The following is a 19,523-nucleotide window of genomic DNA, read 5'->3' as shown; positions in this document are numbered from 1 at the left end:
CTCTTCGAGGATCCATCTTACTATTTTAAATTAAAAAAAAAAAAAAAACATTAACAAAAAACGTAAAAAAAACTTTTTAATATAAATATATAGACATATAAAATAATCTTCAAGTTTTTACAATGCTCACATAATAGATAAATATCTTACAAAAAGTATAACGATTAGTTGTTGAAAAAACAAAAACTGTTATAAAGATTTTCTCTGTACGCAAGTTTTCCTTGTTGCTATATTATAAGATTTGCATACTTTATTACAACGCAAAAGCTATAAATTAACGAAATTACTAACGTAGACGGCTAATGATTCAACAATATCATATTATAATATATCATACATAACTGTGGACTTAGTGGCTCATGAATATTTTATTTTTTCGCGGTAGGTAGATTGCGGATACCTGTTGGACGGCGAAGTATAGTAGTGACCGACGGTGTGTATAACCAAAAATTTTTGAAAGATTTTTTTATTTTTTGGGCAATTTCGCTTAAAATATTTTGGTCGTAAAAACGCTTTTTGTAGTTATTGGCGCGTGCATTGTACATTAATTTATAATACTATTTAGTGAAACATTCCCTTACATTTGTATTACCTAAGTATTATTTTATAAGGCACATAATATTAGAAATATTTGCAGCCTCTTATTTAAAAATAAAAAAAAAGCCGTCAAAATAAATTATTATAACATAATATATGGAAAATATATGATCTATGTTCGGTCACTTCGGAGTTTGGACTAATATAATATAATATATTATAATATAAGGAAATATTATATGTGTTAGTATTATTAGGTACTTATTCTGTTCATCGAGGGTGGCTGCTAGGCTGCTCTGCTGTGACCGACCACCACATGATTTAAAAATTTTTTTTTAATTTTTAGTTAAGTTCACTAGTTTATTACATAAAAAAATTACCAATTGTGAAACTCTTCACATCAATGTACACAGAATTATACTCCTAAACATAATATTTATAGATACAATTCAACACCATTATTATTATTATTTTTTTTTTTTTTTTGATAGATAGGTAAAAATATTTTGAATACTAAAACAAATAAATCGTATTTTAATATTGTTTGTAAAAGTTTACGGTGGCTGATTTGCAGTGGGTAAGTTTATCATTTATATTATAATGTTATATTAATTTTATGTGCTATAATGATATAGTATTATACTATACATCGGTACAACTGTATACGTATCACGTAGAGTTTTTATTAGTGTATTATTTATCACATTATATTTTGTAAAATGTAAATTCGATAATGAGTATATAGTATATAGTATATGGTTAAATGGTGGCTTTTACTGTATTTTAGTTGAGCTTGATATTACAGGGTGATTCTTTTCTTTGCATATAGTCATTTTCTCGATGTAGATATCTACTTATTTTTTTTCCGTAAAATTCTAAATTATAAAAACTGAACATTTTTAAATAATAATTCTATTTTATATTATGATTGATGCAAAAACCAATCATTTGCATCTACTCGTATACATAAATTATCGATAAAATGACTATACAGCGATAAAAGTATCAATCTGTATTTTGTATAAAGCGGACGCCACACTTACATAATTACATATTGTGTTTTCTCCGTCATCTTACAATAAAAATATAGCAGTGCTAATTTTAAATTTGTATTCAGCAGTTCAAATTTTGTGTAGTTAGCTTAACAATACTATTACAGAGCTAACCAAAGGTAAGGGAACTATCTGCGTTTTCATGACGTAGACTTTTCGCGATATTATTTAATTTTTAAATAACTTAAAATTTGTAAGTTGTAACTTTTTACATACATACTTAGATACTATAATATACAAGTCAATGTAAATGATTTGTGTATGCTCATAAATCGCTCAAAAATCGTAAAAAACGAATAAATATAGACAACATTATTACAATAATGATAATTGATAATTGGATAATTCGTTTAAACGACTAAAACTTACTATACAAAATCGGTACTACTGAATTCGAATTTTCTATCGTACTGCAATTTGTAAGACTCCGGTAACATGTAATATACTCATAATATGTGGTCGTAGCGTCCTCTTGAGTGGCATACATAAATGTCGTTAAATTGTGCGCTTATACAAATGACTATTATAGTATATACCCACCAATATATATGTATACAGCTGTAGTGCTGCAACAATATGTTTCACTTTATAAATAGCTATACATTTATTATGACGTGTGACGATATAACTAAATAGGTACATAATATACACAATGCTATATCATGTCATATATTATTATGTCGTCATCGCGATCAGCGTCTTTAATGTACGACGGTTGTCCGTGTGTATTGTACAGGCCGGGCCCGGTGCAGTCACTTCCTGAGCGCTTGTTTCTTCGCGGCTTCCGTCTCGGAACGGGGTAAGCGCCACCAAGGCATACCCTGTACGTCCACCTGTGAACCGCTGTCCAGGACCTTTGTCAAAGACGTGCCCGTGTCCATGGGATTCCACACTCCGGACAAGTATGAACACTCGCTTATAATAATATATGTACAGAAAACTGTGTATGTTTTATACTTTTGTGATTGACGAAGCTGTATAGTTGCTGTAATATTATATCGAATGCATATATTACTGCAGCGCTTCAGGATGATCCGTTTGTGACTGGTACATCAGTGGCGTATTTATGAAAGTCTAGGGTGCGGTGGATGATATCTCTTTATTCCACGAAATCAATGCTTGTTCGTATAGTAAATTGCAGAAACATTTTACACGCCGACCGTATACAAATTGGCATTCGACAGAGAGTGTGAACGACCGCAAATTTTCAATAGGCCAATATTGTCGATTCCGAGAAATAATCATGTGATATTCTACATTTTTACTACATTTTACCATATGAAATTATCATAAAGATACCGAACTATCTCTTATGGGTAAGAGTATAGGCTAAACAGATTATGAAGTTTTCAAAATTTAAGTCAGTTTGTGGAGTGAGGATATAGAATCACCTCGAGTTAGCAAACTCTAATGTATACGTCATACTCCACATTACAGAAAAATCCTAAATACGCCACCGACTGTCCATGGATCGCAGTCCATGCATTACTTTATTATTTAGACCGAATAATAATAATGCGAAGCTCACGTCGTGTTCATAAAAATTGATACTTCATTATACCTAAATAATTACAGAAAGCATTATGTTATTATAGTTTATGATATAATTTGATTTTTCTAAACAAAATAATGCATTTAATTTACCGTTTAGTAATAAATATTTTAGATAGGTATTTATATTACATAGAAAATTTACCACAACACGAAAACAAATACTTTTTTTAACAAAGTAAAAACAATACAATGAACAATAATAATATTATTTTGTGCAATTTAAAATTATTATTATGAATATTTAAAACAAAATATTATACTTTAAAACACGGTAAGACATTATATTATTTTTAAAACAAGTCCATTTAAATAAAAAAACACTAATTTTTTTCGAAAAAACTAAAATTCAAAAGTATTTAAGTTTTAGGACATATTTTTTTTACATAATTTTATATCATAAAATAATATTAAAAAATTTTTTTTTTATAAAAAACGATTTTTGAATCTTTATTGTGCATTGATGAAATCGACATGCATATTAAAATGACTTTTTTTAATTGTGTGAAAATCAGATTCATTGTATTAAATATCTATATTTTTATTTTTATTTTTATTTATTTATTATTATTTTTTATTCAAAATAATCGATATTAAATATTATTGACAATAAATCGTTACTTTAATAGTGTATTAATATATTTTAAACATTGTTTTTCGTTGTGTTTTAGTGCTCGAGGAACGTACTGCATTCAAATGCGTAATAGTAAAGCGTGTCCATTCGATTAGACCGGAACCTCCAACGGGTAAATAATATAATACCTATATATAAACATTGCATTTATATATTATGAATTATGACACATAGACATAGGTAGATACAATAAAATGTTTTCAATAAAACCGTAGGAAAATCGTTATAAAATTTAAATTGCCGATGACCATGGTTTATGAATTTAGGACATAAATGAAACAAAAAGAAGTAAAACGTAACACGGTCAACAAACAGTATAATAATAATTAAAATCTGATTTGCGTTTTTCCAACTTTCTACGTTTAGTTACTATGTTTTATACAACCGTGGTTTCATTTTTCATGCTATTTATATTAGTTAATTATCAACAAAAGTAATGTACCTACCTAAAAATTCGAATACGTTTTAATACGAATGAAAACAAAATATTCGAATGCCATAATAGGTACCAGGTATCTACACCGGTTACACCTAATCAATATAGGTACTTACCTACTAATTTAAATTTTTAATATAAGTTTTAAATAAATTTCGGTTAGGTAAGACGTAGGGAAAATTGGCCGAGTTAGAGCTGATCGTGGTTTTGATACTACAATTTGTGATAGGTATTTACTTAACCTATAGCCTTAGGTAATTATTTTTATGGTTTATAATTCTAGGCTTTCAAAAAAATAATCTGATTGAAATAATTATGGGTACTTACCTATTAACAAAATTAATTCGGTTCATGTCTATAAATATTGGTTATATCAAAGTTATCTGAGTCTCATATTATGATAAGACTATTTTATTTAATAATAAGTAATGATAAGCTCTTTAAAAAGTTATTTACACATTACAAAATTTTTCAAGAAATATCGTTTATTCTGCAATAAAATAAACGTCCTATATGCTATTATGTCTATGTGTAATATATACTGAAATTTTTGAGCTCATCGTTGGTCTATTATTGAATTTCAGGAGGTGCGTTCGGAGAAGCCGAGAAAACGAGAAGATAAATAATACAAGTAAACACGAAAAAATTACGAGTCAGAAGAAACGAAAAATCCGAAATAAACCAAAGATTTTTTTATGTGCGAACTGGTTACCGTAGTTAAATATAACGCACCGTTTCTTTATAATATTATTATGTACCTATAATAACTTGTACAATATGTCATATAATTATTATTAACGTATGATACAATGACGAATTCTGCTATATAAATAAATTAACTGTCATCATCATAATGAATTATGTATTATACCTATCTATAAAGGTATTCATATCGATGGTTAAGATATCACTAATCGCGAGTAACGTCTGTGTCTAATGAAGTGTACAAAAAGGCATAACTATATGTTCAGTAGATTCGATTTTGTATCGCTATTCGTTAGTCATGTAAGTATATCACTAAAGTATAAGTGTAAAATATAATAATAGACATTTCGAGATAAATTTTAAAGGTAAAAATAATAAAATAGACAAAATATATAACAAAATCAATGATATCAGTAGTGAACTTTTATCAATGTTTACATTATAAAGCGAGTGGTGAGCATTTTAAAATTATACCTATCTAATAATATTAGTAATATTCTACATAACATCTTAGTCTTAAAAACAAAAAAAAAACATTGTCAATAATTATGTATGGGCTGTTTGGAGTAGGTTTTAGGTATTTTCTTAATCGCTGTAACATCTGGTCATCTGGACATTAGAGAGAAGTGGACTTAGAGAAGTTGGTTTCGTATAGTCGGACTGAAAGGGAGACGTGATACATTACACATTTATACTGCAATACTCACCAATAAACTTTTTTTTTTTAAAATACCTACTATGCAAATAATTAACCCACTGAATATTAGTATGCAATTTGCATGACTTTTCAAGACTACTACCAATGTTAATATATCATCACTTTACCCTCGGAAAATCCCATTTTCTGTTTTTAACACCCCTCTCTGTAACATTATAAATTCAAATTTAAACAGTTTTATTTACAATAAAATTATTATAAATTTTTTAAATCAGCTGTTCCCAGACTGTGAACCGTGTTATTTTGTCATAACAATGAAAATATTTGTATATTTAAATACTATAAATTTGTTATTTATTTATTCATGGGAAGCGCAATTCATTTTTTTATTTTTAGGGTGGCGTAAACTAAAAAAGTTTGGGAACCGCTGCTCTAACTAATAGGATAAAGGTATCAATATACAATGTGTATAAAAGATTGTACTAAAACCAAAAAAATATACTGTTTTGTATTTGTATTGTGTAAATAGTTACAAATTTTTTCTTTCGCTCACATTTAATAAACTATACCTACAACGGGATTAAAACGTATTAAACAAAAGGCAAAATTCCATTTTAAACGCGGCTCAAATAGGTGTTTAGCAACCCACTAACTTTATAATAACATAGAATGAATAATGAGAATGATACACTGGTGTTTTAAAAACTGATAAAATACTTACTTGTAACATGACATAACTCCTTCATAGCTAATAAAGTAATGTACGCAATGTAGAGAAACCTCGAGGGTGAAATTTGCGATGGAGATTGAACACGGTTTTACATAATATGTACCTACCTACGAAATAAATATGATAAATAAAATATTTCTTTATTTGTACATGAGATGCATAATTGGTAAGTTAAGAAAGTAATTTGACAGAGAAAATGAAATAGGACAGACGATCGAGTATACGGCTTTAAATTTGAATAGGTTCAATATAATTGATTTTATAAAAACCAAAACAGTGATTATCACGATTTGGGGGGGGGGATAAGTCGACTAACTGTCGACTTAATTTCCAACCAAGAACAATTTCGTAACATAAGGATGCAACAAACACAAATAATGACTGTTTTAGATTTTGTACAATAATATTCAACCTATTCAAATTCAAAAGTCTGCTGGAAACTATAATCAAATGTAATTTTTAAATAGTTACAATAAAACCGTAGAATGTGAATGATTTGCATGTTAAGCGCACAAAAAGTTAATTTAATTACATTGGCAAGCAACCATAGAATGGTCAGTGGTCAGTACTCCCAATTGTAAAATATGTAAGTATAATACAACAAAACTAAATAAGTAGACATACAACTGTACACAACACATTTTGTAAATTAAAAATTAGGCATAATATTTATTGATTGAGAGAATACCAATTTATTTGAGATTAAAAAAAATATATTATAGTATAGCAAAAAAAAAATGTTTTGTTTAGATAAAAATTATCATTAAAAACTTATTAACATATGAGTATATAAACCAAATTTTTTGGTAACCCAAGAAAAAAACAAACAAACAAACAAATACACCAGTAAAATACAGTAATATTTACATAGTTTTGTATATAAAACATTCACCTAAAATAAATCAATTATTAAAAGTTACCATACGTCCAATTCCAAGTATGTAGTCAATAAAGGCAATTTATCTTAAAAAAATCTCATGCAAGAGATTTTGCATAAATTATATAAAAAAAAAAAATTAACTAATACACATAGATAGAATAATTGATTATTATTTCTTATTCTAATACAATAAATTAATTAGTGATATCATAATTTCGTGTTTGTAATTAAATATTAAAAATGACTTGATAAAATAAAATAGTTGTTTAACATTTAATAGAAATATACTTTTCCAGCAGTAATGAGTGTACATTTAAGAACATGGTGAAGGCTTCCAACAACATTAGTGTTTTATAGTAACATAATATTTTAATCAGTCAATATTATTATTTAATAGTAAACGATTGGAATGATTATTTTTAAATTTGGTGTTTTGAGAAGAGTACCAATAATATATTTTATCATATTCTTGGTTAAAAATTCAAAAATAAGAAGCAAATTAAAAACTATGTAAATTTATCTATTAAATATTAAAGAAAGCATTAATTGATAAGAATTGAAACCAATTTCTAATATAAATTACAATTGCTATAAATACATTTATAACAGTCAAGTCGTTCAATGACAAATAAATAATAATTTTACAATTGTCTACTAGAAAAATAATAAGTTACATTATATATAAATAAAATGTAACTTTTAAGTTACATTTTTCTTTTGAGTATTAAAGTTAATCATTTTATTGTAATAAGAATTTGATGTTTTTTTTTTTTTTACAAAATCTTATTTTAAAATATTGTACAATAATAGAATTGAAAAAAACTAACACAGAAAAACATCAAGCTAGAAATACAATCAAAATTAATTTAATACTAAAATGCTTAGTATTGGTCAAAAATTGATTAATCATTTTAAGATACTTAAACGTTAATTAGAACACAATAAATAAATTAACTTAATGAACAAAGTTTTTAAAAATAGTGTATACATTCAGTATTAATTCCTGATGTAATAAATTATCACATGTATATACCAGATATGAGATACATAGAAATAAAGTGTTATAAAAACTTAATTGCAATATTTTATAATTAATGTACTTAACAGAATATCAGTATACACACATATATATGTATATATATAAATATATATTAAAATGTTAATACCTACAAAATTGTTATGATATAAATATCCCATATTAATTTATTATAAGTGTATTAATTCAATTTATATATTTTTAATAGTAAGATTCCAAATTTTATAGATTAAATGATTTTGATTCCATATAGAATAAATAAATATAAAGTGATCATAATGTTATAAAACATTTATGTTTAATATGAAATACCCAACATTATTCAATATCATAATTGAAGTAGTTATGTAACTCTGTTAAAAGTTTGAAAATCTACCTCAACCAATACTAAATGCATTTATTGTATATAAACATTAAATAGTATGCAATAATAATAGTAATAATAACAAAAAAAATACTAAAGAATAAAAAATACTGAAGGTTGATAAAATAAAGACTAGCTCGTAAAATATAATTTAAATTTGATACTATACAGATATTAACAAGGTTAGTGCACAGATATATTATTTTACATTAGTTAATGTAATTCTTAGTTAATAGTTACAACTTTTAACTGTGCTAGTTTGGTCTTAACATCTTTGAATGTTGGTCTTCGATCAGGTAATAAATCCCATGCCTGTATAAAAATAAACAATTAATAACATTTTAATATTAATGGCATCAAAAATTATGTTTACTTGTCTCATGATTTCATATATTTCTGGAGGGCAACACTCGGGAGCTTCCATACGATAACCTTTTTCTACATGCTTAACTACATCAACTAATGGCTAGTAAACATAAAAATGTTAATTATTAATATTATTTAACAAACAAGCAAGATACAATATAGTTAAACATACTATTCTGGAGTAAGGGACTCGACCAAAAGAATAAATTTCCCATAACAGAACACCAAAACTCCACATATCTGATTTATTTGAGAACACCTGAAGTAATTTATTAAATAATCCATTATTAATTAACATAAATATTAACTATTTAAAATTACCCCTTGTCTAAGTGCTTCAGGGGCAGTCCACTTGATAGGCAATTTCCCAGCATCCACAATATAATTTTCTTCACGTGCCAATCCAAAATCTGCTACTTTAGCTACTCCAGCTTCTGATATTAAAACATTCCTAGCTGCTAAATCTCTATGCACTACTTTTCTAAACTCTAAGTACTCCATACCACTGCATGTGTCACTAAAATATTTTTATTTTATTTTTTATGATGCAATTATTATCTAAATAACAAATTGGTATATAATTTAAGAATATAATATAATAACTTACACGGCAAAATTAATTTGATCCTTTTTGGTGACATGGAGTCTTCCTCTTGAGCGTAAATATTCAACTAGACTTCCTTTACCCATATATTCAGTAACTAGTAATAAATGTTTTTCATTTAATACAAGTCCAAGAAGTTCAACCAAATTTTCATGCCTCAAAGATCTGATAAACAAACACATTAATTTAAAAGTATTTCTTGATAAATATTAATGTATATAAAGATTAAAATTAAATAAGTAAGAATAACTTTATTTACGTCATAAGTAAAGCTTCTGTTAGGAATTTTTGAGCTTCTACACTAGAGTCTTTTAACATTTTCACAGCTACTTTTTCTCCTCTATATACTCCCAATAATACATCACCAAATTCTCCTTTGCCGATTGTTTCATTTAACTAGAAAATAAAAACAAATTTAATTTTATAAGTTATCAAATAAATAGATTTTATTGTATCAAACCTGCAATTCCTGCTCTTGTATAACCCATCCAGCATCAATAAATGATTTGGTATCTATACAAAATTCTTGTTTACCCTTTTTTGGTAAACTCTTGGTTAATTGTGTACATAGTCCATCGGCATCTTTTTGATAGTGCTAAAATATAAATCATCATACACTATTATGTTTAGAAAAAATAAAAGTATAATTAACCTGTCACAAATTACATGATTTAAGATGACACATTTGTGTAGGATAAAAATTTACCCATTTTTTTTTTATTCCAAAATATATATAAGAAAAAATAATAATTAATAACTTCAAATATATGCTTATATGTTATTAAAAGATGCTTAAAGTCATACACAATAATATTAAGTTTAGTTTTATATGTACATTTCAAGTTTGTCAAGGATGAATATTTATTATTTACCCTACGCAAATGAAGATGGATGAAAAATATTAAATGTAAAAAAATTCAAGAAATAGGTTTAAAAATTACTTACTTCAACTAATTGTGATAGATTTTCAAAAAATTCTTCATCATCAATTGTTAGTTGATTATCTTTATACTTTACTCTATAATGTTCCACCTTGCCAACATAACAAACACAAAGTGTATAATCTCCTGGATAATTAGTAGACTCTCTAACCAGAAATAGGCCATTTTCTTTTGGTGTTAACAATTCTTCAGCCATCTCTCTTGATATTTTTCCATGAAACCATCTAACATTATAAAAGTAACAGAAATTAATTTTACTAAACCCATACCTATATTATTTAACTTAAAAATAAATTACCCAAATATTCAATGTTATCAAAAGTAAATATTGGTATTTTATTTTAAAATTTTATATTTTGTGAAATTTAATCAGATAAAAATGTATTTAAATTATTTTTTATTTACTTAAATATTTCACACAGACAACAGACTATGATTATCATTGAAAATAGAATTAAGTTATATATTATTATAATATAGATATATATATATATATATAGTAGTTTGTACTTACGGCATAGCATTTAATTTAACTTGTGCTTTTCGTTGTAAAGAATTCATATTGGTGTCATCTTTTATGTGTTGTACAAATGAAGAGTAACTTCCAAAGTTTGTGACAGGTGACACTGGTGAAGCTCTGTCGCAAAACGAGTGTGTAACCAATTGTTGAGGAGTTGTTCCAAACTAAAATTTACCAATGATGATTTATCAGTGATATCAGTAACATGATATTATTATGGTTCAATGATGAGTGACAAAGTCCAAGACATAATGACTTACATGGGTTCTGCCAGTATTTTGATACCCGTGATCCATTTCTCCAGTGTTTATTGAACGATTGGCTAACGACCATTTGATCCGATCTATCCGTGACAAGACATTGATTTATTGCAATTAATGACTGTTTGACCTGAACACACATAATTATGGAACAGCAATTAATAAATGTAACAGTAAGTAAAAACTGTTATATTTTGTTATTGCAACATTAGGATTGGTTCATATTGCAGCAAGTATGAATCATCACACACCCACATTTAAAAAAAACACACACACACAAACACGCGCATTCATACACACACCTACACTGACACAATATGGTCTATAATAAAATCATCTGGTGGGTGTACTGAGAAAATCATAATTACACGTTTTATCTGCCTAAGGATAACGCAAGCACTCGAAGACGTGTGTAATATGAAACGATCGAACAACTAAACTTTAAGTGGCCGAGCTCTGGGGGCCAGAAATTGACCGTTGAGAGCAGTGAAGGATGATGACACGAATACTAGGAACACGCATAAATTTCACAGATGCTTACCACCGCTATTCCCGGGTTAACACGGACGACCGGAACGGATTTGGGAGGATCGGGATGTCGTCAGACGACGATCCGTCATAACAGTGACGAACGGAAATTTCACAAACAGCGTACGTCGCGGAATTCGTTTTCGCGAGCTCGCGATACAATTATTATACGTCGTCGTCGTCGTAGTAGTCGGCGGTTGTTGTCGTGAAACCAGTTCCGCGCGTGCTAGTTTTTCGATTGAAAAACCAGAAAAAAAAACAGAACGGAGAGATTTTCAAAGTTACATTAAACCAGCGTTGGCGTACGCAAAATCAACAACACTATTATTAATATTTAACACTACTTTTTATATTGTTATTATTATTATTGGTAATGAAATGATAATCGGGCGATACGCGTTGATAATGACGACGTATGGTAAACACAATATACACACTTGAGCGCGCGCGCGCACACCACGAAAACAGTGTACAATAATAATATTATCGTTGACGGACGCACGCTGCGGGCCACGGTCAACGCTGCCGACGGACCGAAACGAGTTCGAGTGCCGAACAAATGGTCACACTGCCGTCGTCTTGGTTTTCGAAGATCGAAAAACTCGAAGTCTTGAACGCGATCGGTTTTCCGACTTACTTAAAAAACATTCCAAATCTCCAATCCACAAGCCTCACGGGCAACTGTCCTATCGTATATTGCTGAAAACTGAAGAAACTATCGGTATTAGGTGAGGTATAAAAATAATTAAAACAAATTTGATTTTTTTCGAACAAATGCGCGCAACTACGGCTTGCACGATGATCCGTTGTTAAAAATGTCAGTGTGACGGACCTTCAATGTCTTCAATATAATATATCAAATTATATGCGTAAACCATAATACCGAGACGATGACTTGAAAACATTAACAACTAATCGTTTGCGCGCATCATTCTATACTGTAGTCTCGTTTTACTTGATAGACGTAGTTTGGATAAGACGGAAAGTTTAAAGGTGATCAATTGATTAAAATAATATGATGTTGAGGTTTCACAATTTCGGCGTGTATACTCTTAAATCCGATTACAAACTAAAGGCAACAATCGTTAAGATTTTTTATAAAAATTCCCGTTTGATGTCGCGAAAAAAACATTAAAACGTATATACATATTATAATGTATAAATTTTCGGACGTGCGCATATCATATTATTATAGTTATGTACAACGAAGTACGATCGAAGCACCCGGCGTCGCAATAAAATGTAATTACTCTGGACGACGGAGTGACGGACTGCTCGAGAAATTTTCCGAGCCAGTGGGGGAGACGCCGGCGCTGCATTCGGGGAAAATTTGTTATTACTTGCTCTTCACCCCCTCCGCAACGTAATTTTTTCATCGAACAAATGATTAATTCTATCATACTTTCGTATTATGGTTGATCGTATATGCATAATCATAAATAATAATAGTATGACGTAGGTAGATACACGTTAATAATAATATAAACTATAAAGGCTATTATAGTGTAAATAGTTAGTATATTACTTTATGAATGAGTGATCGTGCCACCACGTACCCAGTGCTGCAGACCTGTAGTGTTATGGCGGACGGTGGTCTGGTCGATGATACATTCATATATTATAATAATAAATATATTAATTATTATGATATTATATAATAATATGTCATGTAAAATTATGTGTTTAATATTGTTTAGTATATCCAAGTAAAATTGAAGGCGGTCATATTAAAAAGTAATTTTCAAGTCTATATTCCTTATAAGTATTATTAGTTCCTCTTATTATTATCGTATAATATGATATCTATATAACATGTCATCATCGATTCATTGCCAACTAAATGCAATTATCGCTAAAGTCATCATTTCAATATGATGTCCAGGATCAAGATTATATAGTAAAACTTCCATACAAGATACAACGAAGTTTCATGGGGAACAAAAAAATTCGTATTATAGAGGAATTTCAGAAATTCGTTGACTAGATTAAACGCATGATTAAAAATGAAGGTCATGGTTCTCAAAAATAATTCGTAAAACAGAAAATTTCGTTTTATGGAAGTTTTACTGTATTAGAACCAGACAATTTAGATAGGTATACTGCAGAGCAGAGCGATAAATATTAAATGTATTGATTTTACGATAATGTGTTTTTTTTTGTATATGTCTACTTTTTATTTATATATGTTACTAGTAATGTGAAATACCGAATAATGTGGTTCAGTCAGCACAAAGTAAGCCACGAATTCAAACACATAATATTGTTTATAACTAATAAGCACAATATTTTTTAGTAAATTTATTATTAGTTATTGAATTAGTTAATTATATAATATTAATAGAAATAATATTGATAATTTTATTAAATATTCATACCTATTTATTTTCTAATATGGTAAAATTTTCAAAATATTTCAATTATTTCTGTGTTATTTATAGGTCTTTGAAATTTTTAATTTTTTTTTTTTAGTTTTTAATAAATAATGTCGATAAAAAATTATTCGCTGGGGAAAAATTAAAGATTTAAAAATGTCATACAAGATTCTACATAAGGAAGTTATTTTTATAGATTTATAAAAATATATATATAATACTTAGGTATAGACATAATCTATTTGTAAACATTTGAAATTTGGACGAAATTACATATTAGACAATGAATAACGATAGGTATTTATTATTTTGTTACAGTTTAAAAGCATTATTCATGGGAACATAATTCTTTTACTTAGGTGTAATTATTGTATTAAAATACACAATGATATTTTCAAGAGCAATTTTTTCGATAAATATTATTTCAACTTACCGTATTACTAAATACTAATACCTAATAAAATAAATTATTTTACTTAATAGTAATATTAAAAAGTAGGTCAGCGCATTTCGGTGATGTATGTTTGTCCATCGTCCCTTCGATTCTCGGACAGGATAATGTAATTTTACTGTAGGTATTCGATTTGAATGCAATATGATTGCATTCGATAAAAAAACGATTCTGAGCGGACGAGAGGATCTTTTTTATTTAATTTATTCGTTTCTATGGTGATAAACAAAGCCGTAATTATTTTATACTACATAATCGTGAAGTTATACATTTTTTCTCCTTTAACCTCTTTTATTTCGAGTATCATTTCGAAAATCGAAAAATGATCTCTTTAAAGTACCAGCTCAAAAACATTACCTTTCAGAAAATATGCTACACTTGTACTTTTGAGCAAGTTTAGGGGAAGAAAAAGTGTTTACAGAATAAAAAAGAAATAAACATCGTTGTAAAACCAATATACATTCCTCGCTCCGCTCAGAATTTAAAATATAACATGACATATACTTAGTGATATAGGCTAATAAACTTTTTCCACACAAAAACGTTTATTCCAATACAATCGATATGTATCATTTAATTTAAATATAACACATCAATAATTATAATTTACAATGGCCCACTCGACACCTACCGGCTACCGTACAGCAGAACGATACCCACTTGTGACATTAAGTGTTGAGTTATTTTAGTTATTTGTATGCATAATAAACAAATTAAAATTTCAGAATTCATATTAATATTATTAGTTACAATTAGGGCTCGAATTTTAAAGCAAAATAAGCACACGATTGTTTTAAAGAGCAAAAAAGAAGTATATTTATTTTAAAAAAAGCAAAAAAAAACATGACTAAAAATTAACACGAACTGTGTAGGTAGTTAAAAAAATGAATAAAAAACTTTGAATAATCAATTTAAATTTAAAAAATGATTAACTACATACCATGTATTTCCTTTGATTTGCAGTAACGAAACTGACTCTATTGTTCGACAGAATATTTTTATTCATAAAAACGAACTCTACGTCTACTGAATTGATCGGTGCATACTTCATACAAGAGGTTTCAAAGCAAAACACTAAATCTTAAATTTTGAAATGGTCGATATCGATGTTATAGTCATACTGATCGTATAGGTACTGCTTGCTATAATATGTTCTATGTATTTCTATAATTTATACCCTATACGTTTAATGTATTTAATATAAACAAGCCGATAACGAAAACAATAATAATCCAATACCTATAACGCATTCTAGGATTTTGCGTTTCTTATTTATTTAATTTTTTATCATTACTATAGTAGCATAATAAACATAGACGTAACTTGGCGGGGGCGAATGTGGGAAACTGCCCCCACGACCAAAAATTGGTGGTGACATTGCCCCCACCAACTTAAATATAATACTATAGTTAATTGCAGGCTGTTCTAACCTAAAAAAAATCCTAACAGGCTGGACTATAAAATGTGGTAACTGGCAATCTATGGTTCTATTGGTATACTGACAAGACTTTATTAAGTATTCGATACTAAATATTGCTAAAGTGATGTCTGAAACCGAGATCAAGAAGTCATCCGCATCGATGATTTCGATGGACCCAAATATAGCTCAACCAAACTCGACGTGATTATGGACTGTTAAAACCTGAAAACCAGGAGACTAGGAACAGTAAAAGAACCCGGTAACTGATGTATTCTATTCTTTCAACTGTTTAGCTAAGTTTAATTTGAAATAAAATTTAGTTTCTTTTAAATTTTTAAAAAATAGTTTTAAAATATTATAGATTTGTATCTAATGAATTGATAGTTGATTAACATGTTTATTTATGATATTTTTAAATTTAAATTAAATAGTTCAAGTGCAAAACATTTTTTTACTTGAAAAAAATTCTAATATAATACTATTAACAGTCGATTTTATTTAGGTCGCAAAAATTAAAAAGGTGTTCTTAAAAATTAAAAATAATAAGTTATAATTTTATGAACATTATTAAGAATTATTAACCTAACTAACCTAACCTAAAATATTGATTACATTTTGTGTATTATTTAACTCCTATATTCTGTTCATCGGTTACCTAGTAGGCACTGACATATAGTTTATTGATTCCGTCACATGGCTTAGTTAACTGCTATAATAATTTAATAATTGTAAACCTTCTCTATTTACTTTTGTGAAATGTATTAATAATTATTTTCTCCGTTTAACTAGTTTTGATTCTAAATGACATACATGATACAATTTATGCCTATACGACCGGATATGAAAGACTGAACTCTGAAGTAATGCAGTCAGTTCCAGTGGTAGTGTGTGGTATATATCACACTGTCACAAATACCTGTAGGTACTCAATAATCTCGTTTGAGTTGTTATAAAAAAGAGTTAAAATAATTATTCAGTTCAATTAAAATAGATGTAGGTAATCCTATTGTTTTTATTACACTAATTACTAATGATAGATTAATTTACTTAACTTATAATTTAATAGTAATTAATAAAATATTAAACAAAAATTGATGTTTCTTAACATTTTCAGAAAAAATGTAACTTATACCTACAATACGTTTTAAAAAAAGTTAAATTTTCTATCGGTATAATTGTTAAATTTTGAATTATTATTAAAAAAAAAAAAATACATCTAAAAAATAAAGAAACACGTATTAAAAAAAAAAAAAAATTTGAAAATTTGAAATTCCATTTTGCCTAACCTTCGATTCATATTCGTATAATAATATAACCATTAAAAACACTCAACTACTAAGATAAGATACATACACGCTACACCCAGCAATCAGCACCCTATATACCTATTACAACATAATACGGTCGGTTGACTGGGATTGCAGCACCCTGCTCACATATAATATATTATAATGTATACTAATGTGTAATGTATAATATTACCCATCATACGAACGACTGCGTACTTGCGAGACGATTCCCGTGACCGTAAGTAACTATTTCATGTACACACGACCCAGTACAATACTATTTGCAGAAGTAGACTTGTACTGTAATCGAATCACTGAAATACAAGCCGGATCCGTTTTTCTAATCCAATTCGGTAAAAGGCCCGCCGATCCGTGTAATAACTACACGCTTGCAGAACTGGTGGGTAACTGCATATAGATATAATATTATATAATGTAATAATACGTACACCTACCTATATATACGCGTATTGTAGACGGTATATACTCTGTACGAGCTGTGTACGTGCAATGTCCTCCTCGGGGATTCGATCGCTTTCGCACAGGGCCCCTCGCGGTTGTTCACACTTGTATTTCGCGCACAGGACCATTCGTTTTCTATACGCATTCACCCTATCGTTCACACTGCAGCTAATATAATATATTATATAGTTAATTTAGTTATCGCCGAACGCTCGAAAACGGGAACATTTTATTTTACTGCATCATTGCCGGTTCGTATTTTAATATAGTTCTTGGATTTTCGGTCGCAATTGATTGTTGTCGTTTTATTTAATATGAAACGCCTAAAAGGTATACAAAATATTTATTATATTATGTAAAACTAAATACATTTTCAGTGGCATAGCCAAGGAGGTGCTGAGGGAAATGTAGACCAGTCATCGGTATTCTAACCAGGAAATTAAAAACCTATCAGTTTTCTGTAAACGTATTACGTTAGACATGATACAAGGTTTAGAATCAAAAACGAATTTACAGCTATAGATTAGGTATGATAATGGTTAGGTTGTACGTGATGTACGAGAATTTTAAAATGATATACCTACACATAACTCGTACGGAAATTAAAATAGGTATGCTAAAGAAAGCCAATGTACAAACACGGATGTTTTTAAGTTTGATTGTCATTCGTTTTAATACTATTAAAGCTATAACAATGCAATAGATTGCAGGTACTGTCGAACGAAAATTGTCAGTGTTACACTGTTACGTGGAGATCTGCAAAGAGAGAGAGAGACAGTGCGCTGACATTATATTAAATAATAGATAAACTTTTCACGGCCGCGTCTGCACACATTCGTAAACCATCGATCCGGCGAGAACTTTAAAATACAGGATCGGTGGGGTGCGGGTGCAGCTGCGGACCCGGCAAAATCGGCCGCAGGTGCGCGACGACCGAATTCCATTACCCGTGAAGCCCGAGCTCGAACCCACAGACGGGACCGTTGCGCCGACTAGCATTTATAATATCAATAATAATAATAATAATGATTGTAGACGTATATTGCGTTTACTGATAATAAAAACAAATTGTGATTCGACAAAGTCCGAAGGTACCTCCTATAATGTATATAAGAATATTTATATAACTCATAAAAGCGTGTTCGCTAATTGTGTACTTATATGTATTTACTATTATACGGTATACATATTATATACATATATAAATATATACTACGTAAGCAATGTAACCCGTTGCCAATCTGCAGTACAGCGAGTGATTCATTAAATGTAAACACTCATTATTTGAAAAAAAAACATTTACTAAACGTGTTTAAACAATATTTTATTCATCAGAATACTCCAAAAAAATATTCCGCTTTAGAATACGAAATTAAGTGTACTCATTGAACTTAAAAAAAATTATTAAAAAACGATAATAATAAAAAACATAATTAGAAGTATATTTTTTTTAGAAAAATGATGTTTTCAGGTTTAAATTATATAAATAAATATTTTTAAAAACGTCAACAGTATTTGAAATAGTGAGTAGGTTACATTAAATGTTACATCACACAATATACGTTTATATAATATAATAAGCAAAGAAGAACATCGAATCGTATTTTATACACATTAAGTATACGTATTATATAGACTATGATCGTTTTACTCGTATATGCAAGTAACTGATCAACCGAAACCGATTGCATTTGACGGTCCGGCGATCACAACTTACTGCCCCTCGC

General features: G+C 28.6%; 2 protein-coding genes and 1 long non-coding RNA gene across 6 annotated transcripts in view; 2 read left to right on the top strand and 1 right to left on the bottom strand.

Moving 5' to 3' along the window:
• Positions 1-5,064, top strand: part of LOC114127927 (phospholipase A1-like) — a 29,725-nt gene extending 24,661 nt beyond the window's left edge. Inside the window, exons 8-11 of one of the 2 annotated variants that reach the window (XM_050199543.1) lie at positions 386-433; positions 2,326-2,491; positions 3,812-3,886; positions 4,795-5,064. In XM_050199543.1, coding sequence (XP_050055500.1) covers positions 386-433; positions 2,326-2,491; positions 3,812-3,869 — 272 coding nt within the window. In that variant the 3' untranslated portion in view covers positions 3,870-3,886; positions 4,795-5,064. The remainder of the gene's footprint in view (positions 1-385; positions 434-2,325; positions 2,492-3,811; positions 3,887-4,794) is intronic. The other variant, XM_050199544.1, reaches the window with a different exon arrangement.
• A 1,907-nt stretch (positions 5,065-6,971) lies between these two features.
• Positions 6,972-15,710, bottom strand: LOC114127925 (tyrosine-protein kinase CSK). 2 transcript variants are annotated; one of them, XM_027992291.2, is made up of 11 exons: positions 15,566-15,710; positions 11,275-11,404; positions 11,009-11,178; positions 10,499-10,718; positions 10,014-10,148; positions 9,813-9,949; positions 9,557-9,718; positions 9,271-9,466; positions 9,122-9,208; positions 8,957-9,049; positions 6,972-8,895 (listed from the first exon to the last, which is right to left on the bottom strand). In XM_027992291.2, exons 2-11 carry the CDS (start codon positions 11,308-11,310, stop codon positions 8,809-8,811), a joined length of 1,323 nt encoding a protein of 440 aa, XP_027848092.1. In that variant the 5' UTR covers positions 11,311-11,404; positions 15,566-15,710; the 3' UTR covers positions 6,972-8,808. The 2 variants fall into 2 exon arrangements, with proteins under 2 accessions (XP_027848092.1, XP_027848090.1); XM_027992289.2 differs by lacking the exon at positions 15,566-15,710 and adding an exon at positions 11,816-12,429.
• On the top strand, positions 12,440-16,427 carry LOC126549655 (uncharacterized). Of its 2 annotated transcripts, none has more exons than XR_007603765.1 (3): positions 12,440-12,530; positions 15,589-15,757; positions 16,075-16,427. It is a non-coding gene; the product is annotated as an uncharacterized LOC126549655 (long non-coding RNA). The 2 variants fall into 2 exon arrangements; XR_007603766.1 differs by having other exon boundaries at positions 16,045-16,427.
• The last annotated feature ends 3,096 nt before the right edge of the window (positions 16,428-19,523 follow it).

This window comes from Aphis gossypii, chromosome 2 (genome assembly GCF_020184175.1).
Source record: "Aphis gossypii isolate Hap1 chromosome 2, ASM2018417v2, whole genome shotgun sequence".
In the NCBI taxonomy this organism is placed as follows: Eukaryota; Metazoa; Arthropoda; class Insecta; order Hemiptera; family Aphididae; genus Aphis; species Aphis gossypii.
The sequence above is the reverse complement of the archived record's forward strand: the minus strand, read 5'-3'. Positions and strand labels throughout refer to the sequence as shown.